Source organism: Athene cunicularia (assembly GCF_003259725.1).
Source record: "Athene cunicularia isolate RWA chromosome 20 unlocalized genomic scaffold, athCun1 chr20_part1, whole genome shotgun sequence".
NCBI classification, from domain to species: domain Eukaryota; kingdom Metazoa; phylum Chordata; class Aves; order Strigiformes; family Strigidae; genus Athene; species Athene cunicularia.
This window is the reverse complement of record NW_020799125.1, coordinates 12,599,370-12,617,081: the sequence shown is the minus strand read 5'-3', so window position 1 is coordinate 12,617,081 and position 17,712 is coordinate 12,599,370. Positions and strand designations below refer to the sequence as shown.

Here is a 17,712-nt window from a genome sequence, read left to right as displayed (position 1 = left end):
ACTGCTGCAAACAAAAGCCGGCCAGATACCTCAGTCCTTCACAGGGCTGCCAGCTCCCAAGAGGTAGAGGTGGCATCACATGAGCAGCCAAAGGCTGGGAGAACTAATTTTAGTCTTCGCCAGCCGTGCTCTCTAATCAGAGGGGGCACCTTGTCGCAGTTGTCCACGCTGCATTCCCCAGACTACATGCACCCTCCTTCAGGCACCCAAGCCCTTAACCCCTCCACCACCCACTCAGCACTGTTCTCCCTCTCCCTGCCACAGAATCTCCCAAACATTTGGCTGCTGTTACCTTGTTTTTTCAGCTCATCCGTCAGGTTCTTGGTGAACTCTTGGCCATCTTTCAGGGTCACAAAGCAGTAGAGGCACTCGCCTTTCAGGGGGTGCGGGTGGCTGACCACTGCAGCCTCCGAGACGGCACCATGCTCCAGCAAGGCCGACTCCACCTCCGCAGTGCTCAGCAAGTGGCCTGGAAGCAAGGAGAGGCAGCGCTTTACAGACCCACCCGGGGCTGGGGTCCTGCAGCCTCCCAGCAGCTGGGAGGGGGAAGAGGAGGAGGAGGAGGAAGAGGTCTGCAGGTCTAAAAGGCCCTAAACTATAGGTCTGAGAGCATCGATTTCATTTGCTTGAGAAAAGACAACAGTTGGAGAGAGAAACTCGTTTCAGCAGTGCAGGGGCTGGGCTGCCCCAAAGGCTGCCAGGTATCACTGACCTGCAGAGCAGGGCCACCCCCCATGGCTGTTCTCCCACCCGCCTTTTGGCTTCTTTCTTTAACAGATCATGAACTGTTCACAGCCGTGGGATTAAACAAAGCACAGGCTGAGAAGGATCTGGATTTGGTAAAAGGAGACCTGCCCACAGGGTCAGCTGGAAGGTGAAGAGGAAGAGGCTGGATCTGCAAGAGCCCAGGAACCTGCCCTGCCATGCACTGATGAAACGATGCTCCACAGCTCAGGGCAGGGGCACAACTCACTCCTGTACTCCTCTGCTCCTTTGCTCTGGGATTGCGGCCACAGAAAACCATGGGAGGGTGGTCAACTCCCAGAATGATCAGCTGGTAGAGGATCAAGCAGTGCTGGTCAGATGAAAGGATCTAGTTTGATCCAAGGACAAGTACAGCAGTATCTCACAGCCACCAGTAACTGCCTGTAGGTTACAGCCTCCAGGAAAGGAGGGAGGGAGCTACTAAGTGCACTATATGGACAATGATGTGCTGAGAAGCAGCTGAATCTCAAAGAGAAGTGGGAAAATGTCCACCTCTGTAGACACAGCTCCAAGCAGCCTGATCCAGCTTCAAGGTTAGCCCTACACGGAGCAGCAGGTTGGATTAGGGACCACATAGTCCTGCCTAACCCCTGTGATTCCCTGTGGCCCTAAATCCTTCAACACAGAGGTACCTTGGCTGCTTAAGGACTTCCTCTAAGAGGTTACAGAGTGCATTATCTCTAGAGGAAATGATACAGAAAGTCACCAAGTCACAGACTTGTCTGTCTCAGAAATAACCCTGACCCAGCAATTAGATCCATTTTGATGACAGGTTCCTGGGCAGTCACAGATGCAGAACCATCCCCCATAAAGTAAGGTGGCTTTTTTAACTAGTGTCAGAAGCAGATGCAGAAGTGTCCCCTATAAAGCAAGGTGTCTCTCAACTAGTGTCAGAAAGCACACTGGTCCCCACTGAAGACAAAACTTGTTCTTACCAGAAACATTCAACATGTCATCAATTCGTCCTGTGATCCAGTAATAACCATCTTTATCTCTCCTGCAACCTAAAAATAGCCAGAAATGACAGCATGAGGAAGCAGTGCCAGCCCTCACAGCAACTGATAAGAGATTCTGAGGCCAGGACATGGCAAAATTTAAACTGCTATCCCCAGGCCTCTACAGCCACGGACAACCTTACCGTCGCCTGTCACATAGTACCCAGGGAACTTCTTGAAGTACGTCGTTTCAAACTGCTGGTGGTTTCCATACAGTGTGCGCATTATTCCTGGCCAGGGCTGCTTAAATACCTGATGGTGAAACACGCAGACTGGAGTCAGCGAGAGCAAAACCAGTAACCCAGGCTTTGCACCAGGGGGACAGACACATGTACAGGCTTTGCACATGGTGGCAGAGGTGCTCAAGACAGCCCTGAGTGAGGACACTCAGACACTTGCTGCCCAGTGCTGATCTCCTGGGAAAGTCTTGCCAAGCTTGGCATGGGGGAAGGAGCTTGGCTGAGAAGATGTTCCCGTCCTGCCTTGCCCACGTGCACAAGTGCATTTAACAATTGGCTGCACAGTTTGTTTACAGCACGAAGCTCCCAGAGAGTTATGGCAGTGATGGGGCCCCTTGTGTGGGCCCAGACAACACGGAGACATGTGTACGCTACCAGGAATGTCTTGGAGCTCACGGGGAACAGATAAGGGGAGGGTGGGGAAGATCAGCCCTTCTTTACCAGGTAGCCTTCTGCTTCTCCTTCCAGCTCTTCCCCCGACTCATTCAAGATGGCAGGAACCACACCGAAGAAAGGGAACGTCTGCCAAGGGGACATGGAGGTGAGCCCACGCATTAAAACCCCACGAAGCAGAGGGAGCAGGTGGAGAGGCTGTGGCACACGAGGCCTGTGAGTGCAGCTGCATGGGGCCAGGCCTGGGATTTTGGGTGGTGGTCACCGCCCCACATGCACCACCGTCCCACAGCCACCCCAGCAGGCTGGGAACCACCAGGCCACAGTACAGACAGGTGAGCTGCTGCACCTTCCTGTGGCCCCGAGGATCCCTCCCTGCCCCGGGCAGCAGAACACAGTACTCACAGCAGAGCCTGGCTTCATAGGGGTGGCAGCAGGAAGGGGTGTCAGCATGTGGCCACCCTGCAAAGACAGGCAAAAACGAGTGAGTTTGGGCCATGCCAGCACATCCCACGGCTGTTTGCATGGGCTCTGGTCACATCCCAGACAGACACAGGCTGATGAGGCCTTGGGAAGGACAGGGAGCCTGTGTTTAGGTGCAAAGCTTTGGAGCAGCTGGGGAGAAAAAGAGGGCGAAGAGAGCAGGGTCCAGAGCAGACCTTAGCAGGGACCCTTTGGAGAGGAAGGTTTCCCCTTAGAGCCTGTTTGAGGTCCAGGAAAGAAAGAAAGAGAAGGGTAATCCACACTTGTGGGCCACACCAGAGTCTCCTGGGCAAGCAAAACAACTAGTCCACACAGAACCAAAAGACACACAATGGCAAACCTGCAAAGACACCCTGGGGGGAGCACAAGGGAGAGAGGGGCCCCGGCAACACCCAGGCAAGAACTCACTGTCTCTGTCTGCCAGAACGTGTCCACAACAGGACACCTCTCTTCTCCCACCACGCGGTAGTACCACAGCCAGGCTTCAGGGTTGATGGGCTCGCCGACGCTCCCCAGCACCTTCAGAGACTTCCTGCTGTGCCTGCAGAGAGGAGGGGGGTGGCAGGGGCTCAGCAGGCCATGGAGAGCAGCAGCTGTGAGCCTGCTGCACAGCAGAGCCTGCAGGAACCCCTGGGCTAACCAAAGTTTCTTGGGGTTTCCAGGCATGGCTCAGACCCTTCTCAGGCCTCTTCCAGGGGGGAAGAAAGGAGACCTCTGATTTTGGTGTCTCCCACTCCAAGCTCCCACTTGGCTCTGCTCCTTCCCTCCCTTGGGCCAAGGAGCAGCACACACAGAGTCTCTCTGCCCAACACACCTCTGTCAGCATTGCGTCAGGAGCAGGGAGAACCCGCAACCTCTAAGCTTAGCTGCAGCTTACGGTGAAAGAGGAGGACCTGCTCAGGAGTGCCATAACGAACTTAGTGCTGAGAGTGCAGAAACATGGCCTGCATGTTGCTGTGTAGAAGGCAGAAGATCCTGGTCTGTTCAGAAAACATGCTGGGGAAGCTGCTGTTCAGAGGAAGCTGGGGCCCCCAGTCCCCTGTCAGGAGCCTCTGGCTGGGCCAGAGCCAGGGATCCCCACGCCACTGGGGACTGTCACTCACTTTTTGACAGGCTCCTCCCCGTGCTTCATCAGCAGCCGGATGGCTGTGGGTGCTGTGTAGAACTTGGTCACCTTGTACTTGTCAACAACGCTCCACATTCGCCCAACGTCTGGGTAAGTGGGGACACCTTCAAACTGAGCAGGAGACAGGGCAGTGACACAGCTGTTCCTTACTGCTGCCAACCTGCAGCACCTTCCTGAGCAGGAGGAGCCGAGAGCAACAGGGAACCGCAGCTGGAGCCCAGCGTGTCCTTAGAGGAACGCCAGGGGCACCACACAGTGAAACCAGCCAAGACCAGGGATCTCTTACTGCTTTCCCTGGCATGGATTTGGTATCACCCCACCCCAGGTGTCTTAGCAAACATCGCCCTAAACACCCCAGCAGCATGGGCACTTGGGTGGCTACCAGTGACACAGTCCTACCAGCCCAAGTGACCCTACCCACACGGTTCAGGGCAAGAGGTCCAAACACAGTGACAGAACCACAACCAGAAGTACCAAGAACCCCAACAAGGACTCCCTCAACATGACAGTGATCCCTCTGCTTGCATTTCCCCAGGGACAGGCCTCTGGGTCCCTGGTATGTATACAGGTCACAGCCATACACTGCCAAGGCACAGGAGTTAAATGCAGGTTGTCAGATCAGCATCAGCAGTGAAAACATCACTCCCTGCTCCTGATCCAGCTTTCTCATTACCCCACAGCAGCCCTGGCTTCCCTGCTACACAAGGCTTGTACTTCCAAGGAAAAGAAATGGGAGCATTTGAAAGACTAACCACCCAAAAACCACACACAAACTAGCCATCCCCATCTGCCACCAACCAGTCCCCCACACCCTCCTTGGGGACCACCACCCTTCCTCACAGAGCCCAGGGCACTGTGCACAAGTGAGAACCAGACTCATCACAGAGCAATACAGGGATGCAGCTCAGCACCACGATCTCCACTTTCTTGGAGTAAAAGCACCCGCTGCCATCCAACACTTACTAACACACTAGTTGCCCCGTTTGCCAAGGGTCCATAAGTGAGGTAGGAATGGCCTGTTATCCATCCAATGTCAGCTGTGCACCAGTAGACATCCTCAGGTTGGTAATCAAACACATATTTAAATGAGGTGGCAGCATAAAGCATGTATCCACCCACCGTATGCAGCACACCCTACAAGGAGAAGGCACATGACTATCAGGGCAAGCTCCCACCAGGCCCTCACCCTCCCCTCCAAGCTGAGCATCACCAGTTCACTGAGCAGGAACAGCAGCTGAGCAGGAGCAACCAGCACAGCTCCTTTCCCAAGACCTCCATGGCTCCTCTTCTTACTGGGGCTTCCCAGCGTGACCCTCACCAGCTCCCACAGCTGAGGCGTGGCTGGGGTTCAGCCTGGCCTGCGGCAGGGAGCGTACCTTGGGCTTCCCAGTTGAGCCGCTTGTGTAGAGGATGAAGAGTTCGTCCTCCGCGTCGCACCACTCGGGCTCACACTCCGTGCTGGCACTGCTCATCAGCTCATGCCACCACACATCCATAGCTGGGTTCCAGGGGGTCTGAGAAAAGTAGAGGATTAGAAACAGGCCCACACAAAAGCAAGAGAGAGGCGGACAAGGGGTGCAGCCCCCATCTCCCCCCCTCATGGACTATTGAGGCAGATGTTCACAGCACAGCTCCTGCCCCCGAGCTGTTTGCTGCAAACCATGCACCAGAGCTGCAGCTCTTACTCCAGAAGCTCCTTTTCGCAGCTCACAGCCACAAGGAAAAACCTTTAAACACAGTCTGGCTGCAAGACCTGAAGCAGATTGTCCAAACCACTGGTAACGCTGATAAATCCCTCGCAGCAGCAGCAGCCAGGAGAGGGCCTGCAGCAGCAGCTGCTCTGCGCTCTCACAGCAAACAGGCTCCTCCTGCCCTCCTGGGCTGCCCGAGCTGTGGCTGAGCAGCAGAGCAGCAAGCCTGGCTTAGCACAGCCACACGCCCAGTGGTCCTCCACGCCTTTCAGGGACCCCTGTGGCAACATGGCCTGGGACAAACAGGACATGTTGGGCTCACACTGCTTGATCTGAAAAAATCTGTTACCCAGATCTTAAGGTAATCACCCCGATAAGAAGTGACTGCTCCAACACAAAGCCACCCAGCACTGGCCACCCAAAGGAGCTGCTTGAGGACACCAGAGCTGTAACAGAGCCACCAACGCTTGTGGCTGATGGGCAGAGGTTGCCCCAAGACTCGTGCTGGCTGGCTACCTCTCCGGGGCGGCGCAGTTCAGTGCAAGATGTAATGCTGGCTGACCTCCTCACCTTTCCTCAGAGGAGCCTGGGGGCAGCTGAGTGGGCAACACTCCTCAGCCTCAGCAGAACTCCACTTTCCACATTTCTGTGAGAGCAGACACGCTGACCCAGAGCCCTGCAGCTTCTAGCTGGGGCACTTCTCCTCCTTACTGAGCTAGAGCCCATTGCACAGCCTGCACAGAGTCCCCAAAATTGGTGTGCATGGAGAGCAGCCACAGGGTCACACAGCGACCCTCTGCAGCCCTAAAGATGTGCGTGTGCCATTTGGAGGCACCGAGACCCCACGGCCCAGCACGCAGCTGCTGCACACGTGATGCCAGGGACACTAGCTGCTTGACTGCCTGGCACAACCAAGCCCACCTGGAAAGCTCTCACAGACCCCCAGGGCTCATGGCTTTACCTGGGGAAGCAGATTCTACAAGTCTGTCCCACCAGGAAGCTTTGAGCCAGGCACCAGGTTAAACAAACCCAAGGTAGGCTCACACCCATCCAACAGTTCATTTTGTGCATCCCTCCTTCCAGGATCCCTCCATTTTAGCACACACGTTCCACTGCCCCACAGAAGAGGCCAGACCCATTGGCTTGGCACACAGCCCCTGAGGCCACAGCTCCTTGGATGGACCAGGCAGAGACCAGGTCTGGAGCTCCGGGTTTGCTGCCCACAGCACACTGCTGCAGCCGGGAAGCCGCGGGCGGGCGATCCCTGCCAGCCTCACCCCGAAGGGAAGTGCCTTGTGAGAGCTGCTTTAAAAAGGCAGAGAAGAGAACCATCACCCAAACACTGCCAGCGCATCCCAGTAGTTCTGCATTTCCCCCCATCAGCACGCCGACGTGCACTCAGGGGGTTTTATGAATGCAGATTTGCTTCCAGCAGCAAAGTTGGTGGCACTGCATTCACCCTGAAACTGTGGGGAGCTCTGGCCAAGCAGCAAGTGGGATCTACCACTAACATGCAACTGCTGGTAACCTGGTTAGGAAGGCATGTGTGGCCGTGCAGAGTCAGAGCAATTAGGAAGGTGGAGCACCAGAGGGGGAAGCAGAGGGGATGTGCCACAAGGAGAAAGGCAGTGCTGTGTGTAAATACCTTGGGATGGAGTCTTTGTGAGATTTCAGTCTTTTTTTCCTGTTAAAAATCCATAAAGAGGGTGTGAAAGTTGAGAAGCGGAGGATCTGCACTGGACTTTGCAGGCAGGGAGCTGGAAGCCCACAGGCCCAGAAGCTGGGAAACCATCCCAGCGGGCTGGAGAGCACAGGGGCCAGGTCAGGAGATGCCCTCTGAGCAAAAGCCTGCCTGCTTCCATCACCTCCCCTGGGTACTCGCCCCTCCACGGCAGGTCGCAGAGGCCACCCCCTGCACATGGCCAGCTGGGTACAGAGGCACAGAGCCGACATACAGCCCACAGACCGTCCAACAGCCTCACACAAGCCAACAGCATGGTAACAATGTGCTCACAAGGGAAGTCAATCTTTATTAAAGTGTCTGAACAAGTAGAGCAGCAACAGCCAAAGGGTAAGAGACCCCCTCCAGCCTCCTCCTGGGCCATTCTGCACAACAACCTCACCTCACCAAGAGCGGCCAGCACAGGGACAGGCTTCTGCAACCACCCGACTGGGGAAATCGGAAATCTCACACAGCAAGGCTGTTCTGCTCCAGTTTTCCCACCCCTTTGCCCTACCCTGCCCTTGCAAGAGAAAGGGTAGAGGAGGCCAACGTAACACAGCCAGGTTGGCAAACACTGAGCAACACCTCAACAAAATTACCACAGCTGAACGAGGAAAATTAACTCAGGCATCAGAGTCTGATGGACTTCTTGTTTCAGGGATGTGCACAGACCATCCCTTCTGAAAGCAGAGCCCAAAGCACACATGCTCCCCAAATACAACCCATTTCTGAGCAAGCAGTAGCCTGGGCATAACCCAGTGTAAATAATCACCAAACACACAGGGACAGAACACACCACTGCAAGACACGGAGCTGTCAGGTAGCTGTAAGGAGCCTGCCTTCTAAGCAGATGAAGGCAGCAGGTAGCTGCTGGGTCCCAGCCTGCACATCAGCCTCAGGAGCTCAGCAGCCAGCCATGGCTCCACGACACCTTCTCCTTCCACCCCCGTCTTGCCACATGCCTCTGTCCCACATCCTTCCATCTGGTTTCAGTTGCAAGGGAAAGCCCCTGCCCTGACAGCTGACACCGGTACCGTGCCAGCTACAGAGACTGCACTATTCTCAGCGGATGATTGTTGTCACGTTGGGGAGCTGTGTTGTACCCACACCATGAGCATGAGTTTTCCTCTCCTGCTTCCACTGTCACAGTTACAGTGCAGGACAGCATTAGCCTTTGCACAAAAAGGGAGACAGATACAGGGTTAGGAAGGAAAAGTCCTCCACTGGGCAGAGGAAAACAGGCATCTTGTCCTATTGGCTTGGGAAGCTGTACCCCACTGCGCTCTCAGGGGTCCTGCGGGCTGGCAGCTAGTGATGGTGTTAAAGGAAGCCGTTGGAAGGGGATCTTGGTAAGTCAAAGGAACCATTTTTTCCAGACCACTCTCAATGCAACAACAGCAAGGAGGGGAGAAAACAGGTACAAGACTCAGGACAGGAGCATCCAGGGAAGCACCGCAGTGGTTTTTCACCAATTGATCCACTGGGCTCAGGCCCACAGCAATAAAATCCCCCCTCTCATGCCCCAGGAGCATACCTGTACATCCTGACACAGCCTTTTGAGAGGGGGAGACTTGCTGCATGTCCCATCAACCGCCATCTCTTCCCTCCCCACGTGCTTCACCACGATGCACTTTTTCAAAGGGGAGCCCCTGTAAAAGACAGGAGCTGTCAGGTCAGGCTGTTCAGGGGCTACACCTGCCCTTAACAGGTGTTACAGGCAGCACTGCAGGCAGAGCAGGGGCCCCGAGCTGCTTTTATTGACCTAGAGCGTATGCCACTGAAAACTCCAGGCATACCATGAACTGCCAAGGGCCACCAGCCCCAGGAGAATAGGAAAGGCCTCTGCACAGCTTACCAGGGATTTATCAGGGGTGATTACTATGGAGGAAGCGAGGATTCCACAAGTATCTCGCACAGGTCACTGCTGGGGAGATTCCTTACAAATCCCAAGTTTCCCTGCCTGTGACCGTGAACAAGACCTCCCACAGCACCCAGTAGATATTATGTGGCTGCTCCCATCCCTAGGCATGTCCAACTGTCTTGTTCAGAAGGAAGAAAGCTTTCCAAAGCCAGATTATACATCAAGGAAAAGAGTGGGCCTTTTTTTCCCTCATGAGGGCCAACACAGCCTACCTATAATGCAAACAAAATCTTATCTCCAGCCTTGTCAGAGGAGGTACTTGTCAGAGTACCAACAGATATCTCCATCAGCTAATTCCTAACTTCAGGATCATTTCTGACTCCCAGGTACCTACTTTTACAGACATAGAAACTTATGATTTCAAATTGTAGAAATTTTATTCTACAATTATTCTACAATTCAATTGTAGAAATAAATGGCTTTTTATTAAAGATTTTGAATTTCTAACATGCCCTAAATTTTCATGTTTAATGTAATTTACAACACCACATTCAGTCTCATACAAGCTACACAGATGCTGTGTCTCTGAAATGCTGGGGTTTCAACCCCAAGCCCCAAATTAAGGTTGACATGTGGGTGATTCCCACAGCCCTTCACAAAGGGGGGGGTGAGTTTGCCTTTAGGCTTCCCTCCAGGGTGGGCCGGCCTGGCAGGGAGAGCCATTGGGTAAAGGAGCCCCAGGGGTCTGCAGTCAGTAACCCAAGGTCAGGTGTCCCACTTGGGGATAAAAGCTGGGACCACTTGCAGGCAGGGGCAGTGTCTGTCTGTGGGGTGGATGCCCTGTGCAGAGTTCCCTGTTGGGGAAGGACCTCCCACCTCCCTGGGACTGGGCTCCAGTCAGGTCTGGCCTTTGTAACTGTGGGCTGTGTAGAGATTCAGTATGTGGCTTCCTTGGTCTTATGTGTTTGGCTTGTTGACTCGGTTGTCTCCCTTCCCTTCTATGGGAGACTGCATGTCCCCATTTATTCCACCCATTGCTTGTCATGCAGTGTTGTTGTTGGGGTCAGTGTGATTGATGTCAATTATGTATAATCCGACTGACTTGTTTGTACCCCCAGCGCTCACCCATGTACTGACCCTTTTGTATCAAATACAGTTTGGTTATTGGTTCATCTTTATGCTGGCTGTGTCCTTTATGCTAGGCCTAATAATAGGCAAAACAGTCTCTAAGCTTGGCAAAGCCATTTCACCATGATTATTTCCCCTTCCATAATATCTGATGCTAGATCTGTCTCTATGGTTTAAAGTACCTCAGTGAAGATGCTGAAAAAAAATAAAGCAGCTTCAACATACACTTGTGTGCGGTCAGGCCCTAATCCTGTGCACATGTTGGTGCATGCCAAGTGGAGTGCCTATTACTGTTTATACAGCAACTTCCCAAACTTGAATTGTTTCTGGCTTGTTTTATTATTGTTGAATCAGTGGCTTTGGAGCAAAACTTAAGCCTCATCTCGACATGCTCCACGGTACTGTGTCCAACTGTTCACAACTGCTGTGGCAGTGCATTATTCCCTCCCACTCCAAGAGCTGCTGCTGCAGAACTGGGACATCAGCCATGGGCCATAATGATGGTGGATCAGTGTCTCCAGCAAACCCTCCCACTCAATATGTGGACCTTCAGGTCAGAACAGACAAGAGGAAAGTTAAAAGAAAATATTTTTAAGATAAGGGAGTTGAAGCATGTATTACTTCTGAAAGGCTCATGACTGTAGTGCAGCTCGTGTCTGACCACCTATGAAAACATCCATTCCCATGTGGGCAGGAGCAGATTCTGGCAGCAATGCCCTTCTTACAAGGCAATCCAAACTTACTTGTCTTTACATTTCTGGAGGGCTTCATCTGCAATCTGCTTCAAGTTGATCAGCTTGTCCCCTCGATAAAAGGCATCTGCAAAATGGTAAGGAAAACATTAGAATGGCTTCCCAGCCAAGGCAGTCTGGGACAGCTGGAAGCAACAAGCAGTTTCAGGAGTGCAGAGCAGAGCTCATGCACTGGCGTGAGGCAAAGCAGACAGGCAGCTGATTGGAAAAGTTTCCTAATACACCCTTTTAGCCTAGAGAAACAGATGCCAAGAGAAATGGTGAAATTCCTTCCCTGGGAAAGGTTCCAACTTGACCCAACAAGTCTCTGGAGAATATTCTGTGGGAAATAATCCAGCACAGCCAGAACACAGACTGCAGTTTAGTGGGTCCATTCCATGCCACGGACCCACTGGGGAAATGCAGTGGGTTTACATGCAAACACTACCACTTTCTTAATCCCTTGATTTACAAGGCTTAGAGTTACAGCAGAAATCTCCTTGAAATTGGGAAGGGAGGGAATTCTCACATTAGGACTGCCTCATAAATGATACATGTTGCAAACATCTGGCTGATTTTGAAGAGTAACATGGATGAGAAGTGTTTGAAAACATGTTATTAGCAGCTGGTGACATCATGCTTTACAGGACAAAGTGGGCGGGCTGCTTAGATACTTCACTGTATGTTCGAAGTGGAAAACAGCACTCAAGCACAGCTACAAGCAGTGCATCCGCCTCACAGCGGCTCAGCTGAGGCACTGCCCCTTCCTCTTCCAAGTGCATCTGGCTTTTAAAATAACGACCTTTCAGACTGGCAACAGTAATGGCTCAGGCAGGCAACAGTAACGGTTCAGGGGCACAGATGGATGCTTTACCTGCCGTGACAAGGAGAGAACAACCACAGTCAAGAATCCTCTCGCAAAGAGAATCTGCTGAGAAACCTGCAAACTGACAGAGATCACACAACCAAGTCAGCAAAAAAAACCCCAACCTAACAGGAGATGTACAGTTCACTCATAGTAAATGATACCACCAGGCACTGATGGAGATAGTTAAAGGAGCTCATTCCACAGTTAATACAGAAAAGTGCTAGGAAACAGCAGCACCTTAATTTACTTTCCATCCATCTCATGGTCAGCACCCACCTTTCCAGCTTCTCTCCTGAAAACAAGAGCTGCTCCCCCTAAAAATATCGGCACCAAAAGCAATGCAAAGGGCTTGTTCCTACCACAATGGAGTGCAGAGCTCCAATCCTGGCACAGGCAAGCATGGCTACAACCAGCTCCAGGATCATCGGCATGTAGATGGAAACCCGGTCTCCTTTTTTCACACCTGTGGAGGGAAAATGAACACGGTGTTTGCCAAAATGAACTCATCACACATCAAAAGAACAGTATATAGAAAGAAGCTAATGATTTTAAATCAACATTTATATGTACACAATGAAGCTTCATCTGGAGTTAGAGCTAAACCAGTCTTGGGTTTTGCCTTTCAAGCCCTCTGGCTCTTGTAAGATGACTGCAATGAACACTCTAATGTTTTCATCAGGCACAGCCCTTGAAGGAAGCAGAAATGTAACCAGTACCCACTGCTTGTTGGAAAACCCCAGAGCAGGAAGTTTTGAGCATAGATTTCTTCCTGAAATGCTGACATGACCAGCATTGATTAGTTTTCAGAGTCAAAGATGACTCTCCAAAGCACACTGCAGAGCAAATCTGCACCCACCCTTGCTTTATAACTATGGAAGCAGAGACAGGAGTGAAGCATTTTGCACAGAATTACTCAACAGACTGGCAACCACACAACAAATGAACCCAACCCCTGGTCTAATGCCTTCCCAGTATCCAATGCTCCTATTGCTTCAGCCACATACCTTGGCTGCGGAGGACGTTGGCGAACTGACAGACTTTGTGCAGCAACTCACTGTATGTGATTTTCGCAGAATCCCCAGGTTCATTCCCTTCCCTGGAAAAGCAAGGTAATATTTGTTACTGTACAAGCATTACGAGGTAAGAGTAACACTGCAAATTCAGGTGTACTTACTGCTTTGGACAACATGTGTGCCCTCACCTGCCCTTCTGAGAACAAAGTAACCAAACCTCAGAAATCCAATCCTGGACTGAAGTTCCCCAACAGTAGGAAAATTTAGTCCAAAGTCCCCATCCGTGTGTAGATCACTACACATGAGAACAACTGAATGCATGCAGTGGAAATACATGCTACTTTCAGAGAAGCAAAAAGGGTCCACAGAACCAAAGCTAATAGTGAACATGCTCAGGAGCAAGCTGGGATTTATGGCATAGCACCCTTGCTCACATGGGCTTACGCCTGCAGATATGCCTGCATGAAACATCGGCCAATGTTGTCATGCAGCAACACCCAGTCCTTAAATACCTATTAACTGATGGACTGGGATGGGATGTCAAAGGCTGTTTTATCTTCCAAGGTCATAGATAAATATACCCGTGTATATTTGCTCAGTGCCACTCCTGCTCTGCATTATCCTCTGTGGTCCTCCATGAACCAACCCCGGGCTCCTGCAGCCCAGGTGCCAGTTTGGTGGGACCTTGCCATCAGACACACTGATGGGAAGAGGAGCCAAGAGCTGCACCTGGAAATGGAGCAGGAATGTCACATCCCCAGGGAAACAGTTTGCTACCAAAGTAAAAACCAGTTAATTTTAATGTGACACAATGCTTCAGCCATGCAAATGAGGTAGCACTCCCAACAGATCAGGAGATTAACAAAGAATCTGAAATGACTTCACACTTGGCAGACCAGCGGTCTCCCGCACCCAGGAAGGAAGGAGACACTTTCCCAAGTCTCTCCCCAAGGCAGCCAGCATGGAAACATCAGTGATCATTGACAGAACCTGAGTATCACTCTAAGCTGATAGAGTCCCCCTGGAAAAGTGTCCCCTTGAGTATGTGCAGCCAAATGAAAAACAACACCGGTGCTGGGGAGAAGCCAGTAAGCACCTCCATGCAGTGTCCTCCCTTAGGACTGCAGCCAGGCTCCGTCTAACTCGGGAACAGAAACCTCACTTCTTTAACATCTCAAACAGTCCAGAGCACACCAAAAATATGTACTGAATTCTAGCTAACGCTAGCCTCTGCTCCCCCTTCCCCCAGTAACACAAACAGAAGGAAGGCTCCTGTGATGCAGAAATGCATTAACACCCTCATTTCTTGTGTAATTCTGTGTCAGGATAACAGTGACCATGCGCTCCAATGACAGACATGGTCCTGGTGGAAACAGAATCAGACCTGGGAGAGCCCCACTGATACAAGCTCTGTGCCTACTGCCCTGTGTAGGACAGGGGTTTCAGAACTGGTGGTTACACTTAGATCATCCCATTCAAAAGCTGCTCATGGATCAGCTGTTTACAAACCTGACTTATCCCTCAGATATGATACCGAGTTGTACTCCTGGGTTCCCTGGCACTCTACAGCAATCTGATCCATCAATACCTGTACTGACATGCAGAGAGCAGTGTATGTTCCCACCACTGGCTCCTGAAAGGGGATTCCCTGTTTGTTCCTTTATGCAAGTTTGGCCCCTTAAGTGCAAAGCGGGGAGAAATAAGAATACAAAGAAAAACAAAACCATAGGAATGAGAACCAGTGCCATGACAGGCAGCTCAGCCCTGGCATCCAAGCAGTTTCTTCTCCTTTCCCCATCATAACCTGGAGCAACACTTTCAGCTAAATGACATGTGAAACCATTAGACAAGGTCTCTTACAGGAGGGCACTCGTCTAGCAGAGAGAAGCCAGGAAATCAGAAAGTTTCCTTTTTGATTTTATTACCTGGGGGTCAAAGATCCAAAAGCTGATCTCAGTGCTGGACTGAGCAGCTGTAATTGATCTGGCTGGAAGGAAGAGCATCTGCTTGTGTTGTGCCTGGCTGCAGGCTCAGTGCCTTCCCTCACCATGCAGAGGTTTTCCTTGGTGCATCCACACCGCAGGTGCAGCAGCATCAAGGCTAGCACTGTGCAAACCTGCTTGGGTCCAGACACGCAGCATCACTGTGCAGATCTGCCCCTCGGCGATGAGCCTTGCTAAGAAATATCTTAAAAACAATTATAATGTTTCCAAATGCAATCCCAGCCCACTAATCCTGCACCTGAAGATCTCTGCACTGGGGTCTACTGGGCACTGCGGGCAGGCCCTGTGCCACCCAGCCTGCAGTCCAGCATAAACCTGCAGAACAAGGCAGGGAGGAGAGATATCTCTTTGCCCATTCCCTGCTGCAGCGGATGATCTAATTACAACCTTTACTAAGAGAGAAAGACATTAGGAGCAAAGACTAGCACAAGCTGTCCCATCTGGAAAGCTCTCCATGTAAGGCAGGTAGCCCACGGCCATGTGTGCTATTCGGGGGCCCTGCTGGGAGCTTGAGGTGAAGCACTGGTTTGGCTGGTGGCAGACTTCAGCAAGGACACAGAAGAAAGCATTGGCTCCCCATGCCAGGGAAATCAGGTTTGCCCATTAACTCCAAGGTGCAGTACCTGCCTAAGAAGGGAGAGGAAGGCTCTGCTTTGTGTGCAAAGCCTGGGAGTCTTCTGACACAAGTCCTGCAATCCCACGCTCCAGGAAGGCCCAGCTCCCTGCCTCGAGCCTTCACTGGCTGCACTTCTAATGCATCTCCTCAAAAGATTCCAGCAGAGCCTGGCCATGCTCTGCACTGCAAACAGGTCTCTGCAGGCACCAATTTGCTTCAGGCTGGCGTGGTTACTGCTGCCATAAGATGGGCTGATGGCCGGATGGAGACAGAGCCTATGTAAAAGGCCGTGCTGAGCACCCTACGCTTGCCTGGCAGCCGAGGGGAGACAGCAGCCAGGCCACACCAGACTGTGGCCCTGGGACGAGCAGCCACGCTGCCTCCCACATACAGTACTCGACCTGCCTGGAGCTTCCCAGGTGAGGCACCATTCAGACGTCCCTGCTCTCTCTGCACATAAAAAGCGCATCTCAAATACGCCAAGGCCTCCTCCTTGCCAGACTTTGGGAGGGAAACTGAAACCAGAGAACGCACCCAGGCTTGTCCTCAAAGCCAGCACACGTGGGGCACTGCAGAAGAAATGCTAAGTCAAAGAGAAGTGAAAACTTCTGCAAGGATTTTCAGAGGGTTTTCCAAGTCCTTCCCATTAATTCGCATGACTGCAAAAGAGCTCTACTAGCATCAGTGGGGGAAACATCAGGCTTCAGATTATCTCGTGCTTAATGGGAAATGAATCATGTCTACGTTTCTACAGAACAAGGCACCTCCTTTCACTGCACCTCCAGCAAAAGCCTCCGAGCAGTCTTTCAAGAGCAGGCAATTGCTCTAAGTCTCCCCACGTCTGAAAATAGTCTGGAGTGCCCACAGCTACACTCAAGAGATTGCTCTGTACTCTGCTCTGGCACAAAAGCCCATAGAATTATGTATTTCAGATGGGGCATTTAAAGGAATGCCCGTTCACATGCTACCAAGTACTCTGTGTGTCAAAAGCAGGCCTGTTAACTCCTGGCAGCAAAGTTCTGTGAGCAGCATCTTCCCTTCAGTGCCCACCACATAAAAATCAAGAGCTGTCAGCCCTGAGCCCCTCACATGGACTCACTTGTCCAAATTAAACTGAAAAAGAAATAAAAATAAAAGACCTCACACTTCTGAAAACAATGATGCAGTGCTCACCTCTACACATCTAATGTGTAGCCCAAGCCCCACAGAATCCAACACTCCCCAGATATACCCTTTTTTTAAGAACTGGTGATGAAAATAGTTGGCAGCAGCACTGCTGCGATTGCTAGCATGCAATCTCTGATCTAACAGCAAGCTTTCTTCTGAAAGGAAAAACAAATTTTCAGCTCCCTGAACTTCCCAGATACATCATTAGAGGAAATACACGGAGAAACACAGTTTGAGCCTGATGTTCTTCTCATCTCTCTCAAACTGAGTTCTGAATTTAGCAACATCTAATCCAAATTTTTACAGTATCATCTCAGTCACAGCAGGAATGTATTTGACTTCTTTAGCAATTAAGAAGGCCATGTTTTTACATACTGCATGTTGCATACATGCTCAGCGGGAAAAAGGCATTTTTTTGGCCATATGGTCTCAGCTGAACTAAGTAAATGCAATCCCTTTTAACTAAATGCACAGATGCACAATGGGGACCTTCCAAGGCAGGCTTTCTCCTAGAACTTGGTGCTTTGTTGGAAAAGGCAGGTTTCACGCAGAGATAATAGCTTTCTAGCTGCCTGCATCCATTCATTGCCAGGACCAGATAAGCCCAAGGGCATCAGGGACCATCACGGTAGTGCCCAGTTCTGCACAAAATAGATCCCTGACAATGTATTAAAGGAAGCATAGGCTCTGCAGAGCACTTATCGTGCTGTTCCTTTCTGCCAGCAGTTAAAATAACAGGCTGTCCATTTCTGAACAGGCACTGGTACACACACGAGCCCCATGGCACATGCCTTCGGTGGCCCTAGCAGCATTTCTGCAAGAAAATCACTTGCAGAAGTCACCCTGGGCAGGAGAGGAAGAAAACTTCAGGTGAGAAACCTGAACACTTGTCACCTCCACAGCACAGCCA

At 51.4% G+C, this 17,712-nt stretch overlaps 1 protein-coding gene across 2 annotated transcripts in view; it reads right to left on the bottom strand.

Moving 5' to 3' along the window:
- ACSS2 (acyl-CoA synthetase short chain family member 2) overlaps positions 1 to 17,712 on the bottom strand; it is a 33,876-nt gene that overhangs the window by 1,989 nt on the left and 14,175 nt on the right. Inside the window, exons 2-16 of one of the 2 annotated variants that reach the window (XM_026862159.1) lie at positions 13,008 to 13,099; positions 12,363 to 12,466; positions 12,010 to 12,082; positions 11,148 to 11,223; positions 8,950 to 9,064; positions 7,338 to 7,376; positions 5,378 to 5,515; positions 4,965 to 5,135; positions 3,979 to 4,112; positions 3,284 to 3,416; positions 2,798 to 2,854; positions 2,441 to 2,521; positions 1,904 to 2,012; positions 1,701 to 1,769; positions 293 to 469 (exon numbers count right to left, since the gene is read on the bottom strand). In XM_026862159.1, the coding sequence (XP_026717960.1) occupies positions 293 to 469; positions 1,701 to 1,769; positions 1,904 to 2,012; positions 2,441 to 2,521; positions 2,798 to 2,854; positions 3,284 to 3,416; positions 3,979 to 4,112; positions 4,965 to 5,135; positions 5,378 to 5,515; positions 7,338 to 7,376; positions 8,950 to 9,064; positions 11,148 to 11,223; positions 12,010 to 12,082; positions 12,363 to 12,466; positions 13,008 to 13,099 (1,568 nt within the window). The remainder of the gene's footprint in view (positions 1 to 292; positions 470 to 1,700; positions 1,770 to 1,903; positions 2,013 to 2,440; positions 2,522 to 2,797; positions 2,855 to 3,283; positions 3,417 to 3,978; positions 4,113 to 4,964; positions 5,136 to 5,377; positions 5,516 to 7,337; positions 7,377 to 8,949; positions 9,065 to 11,147; positions 11,224 to 12,009; positions 12,083 to 12,362; positions 12,467 to 13,007; positions 13,100 to 17,712) is intronic. The other variant, XM_026862160.1, reaches the window with a different exon arrangement.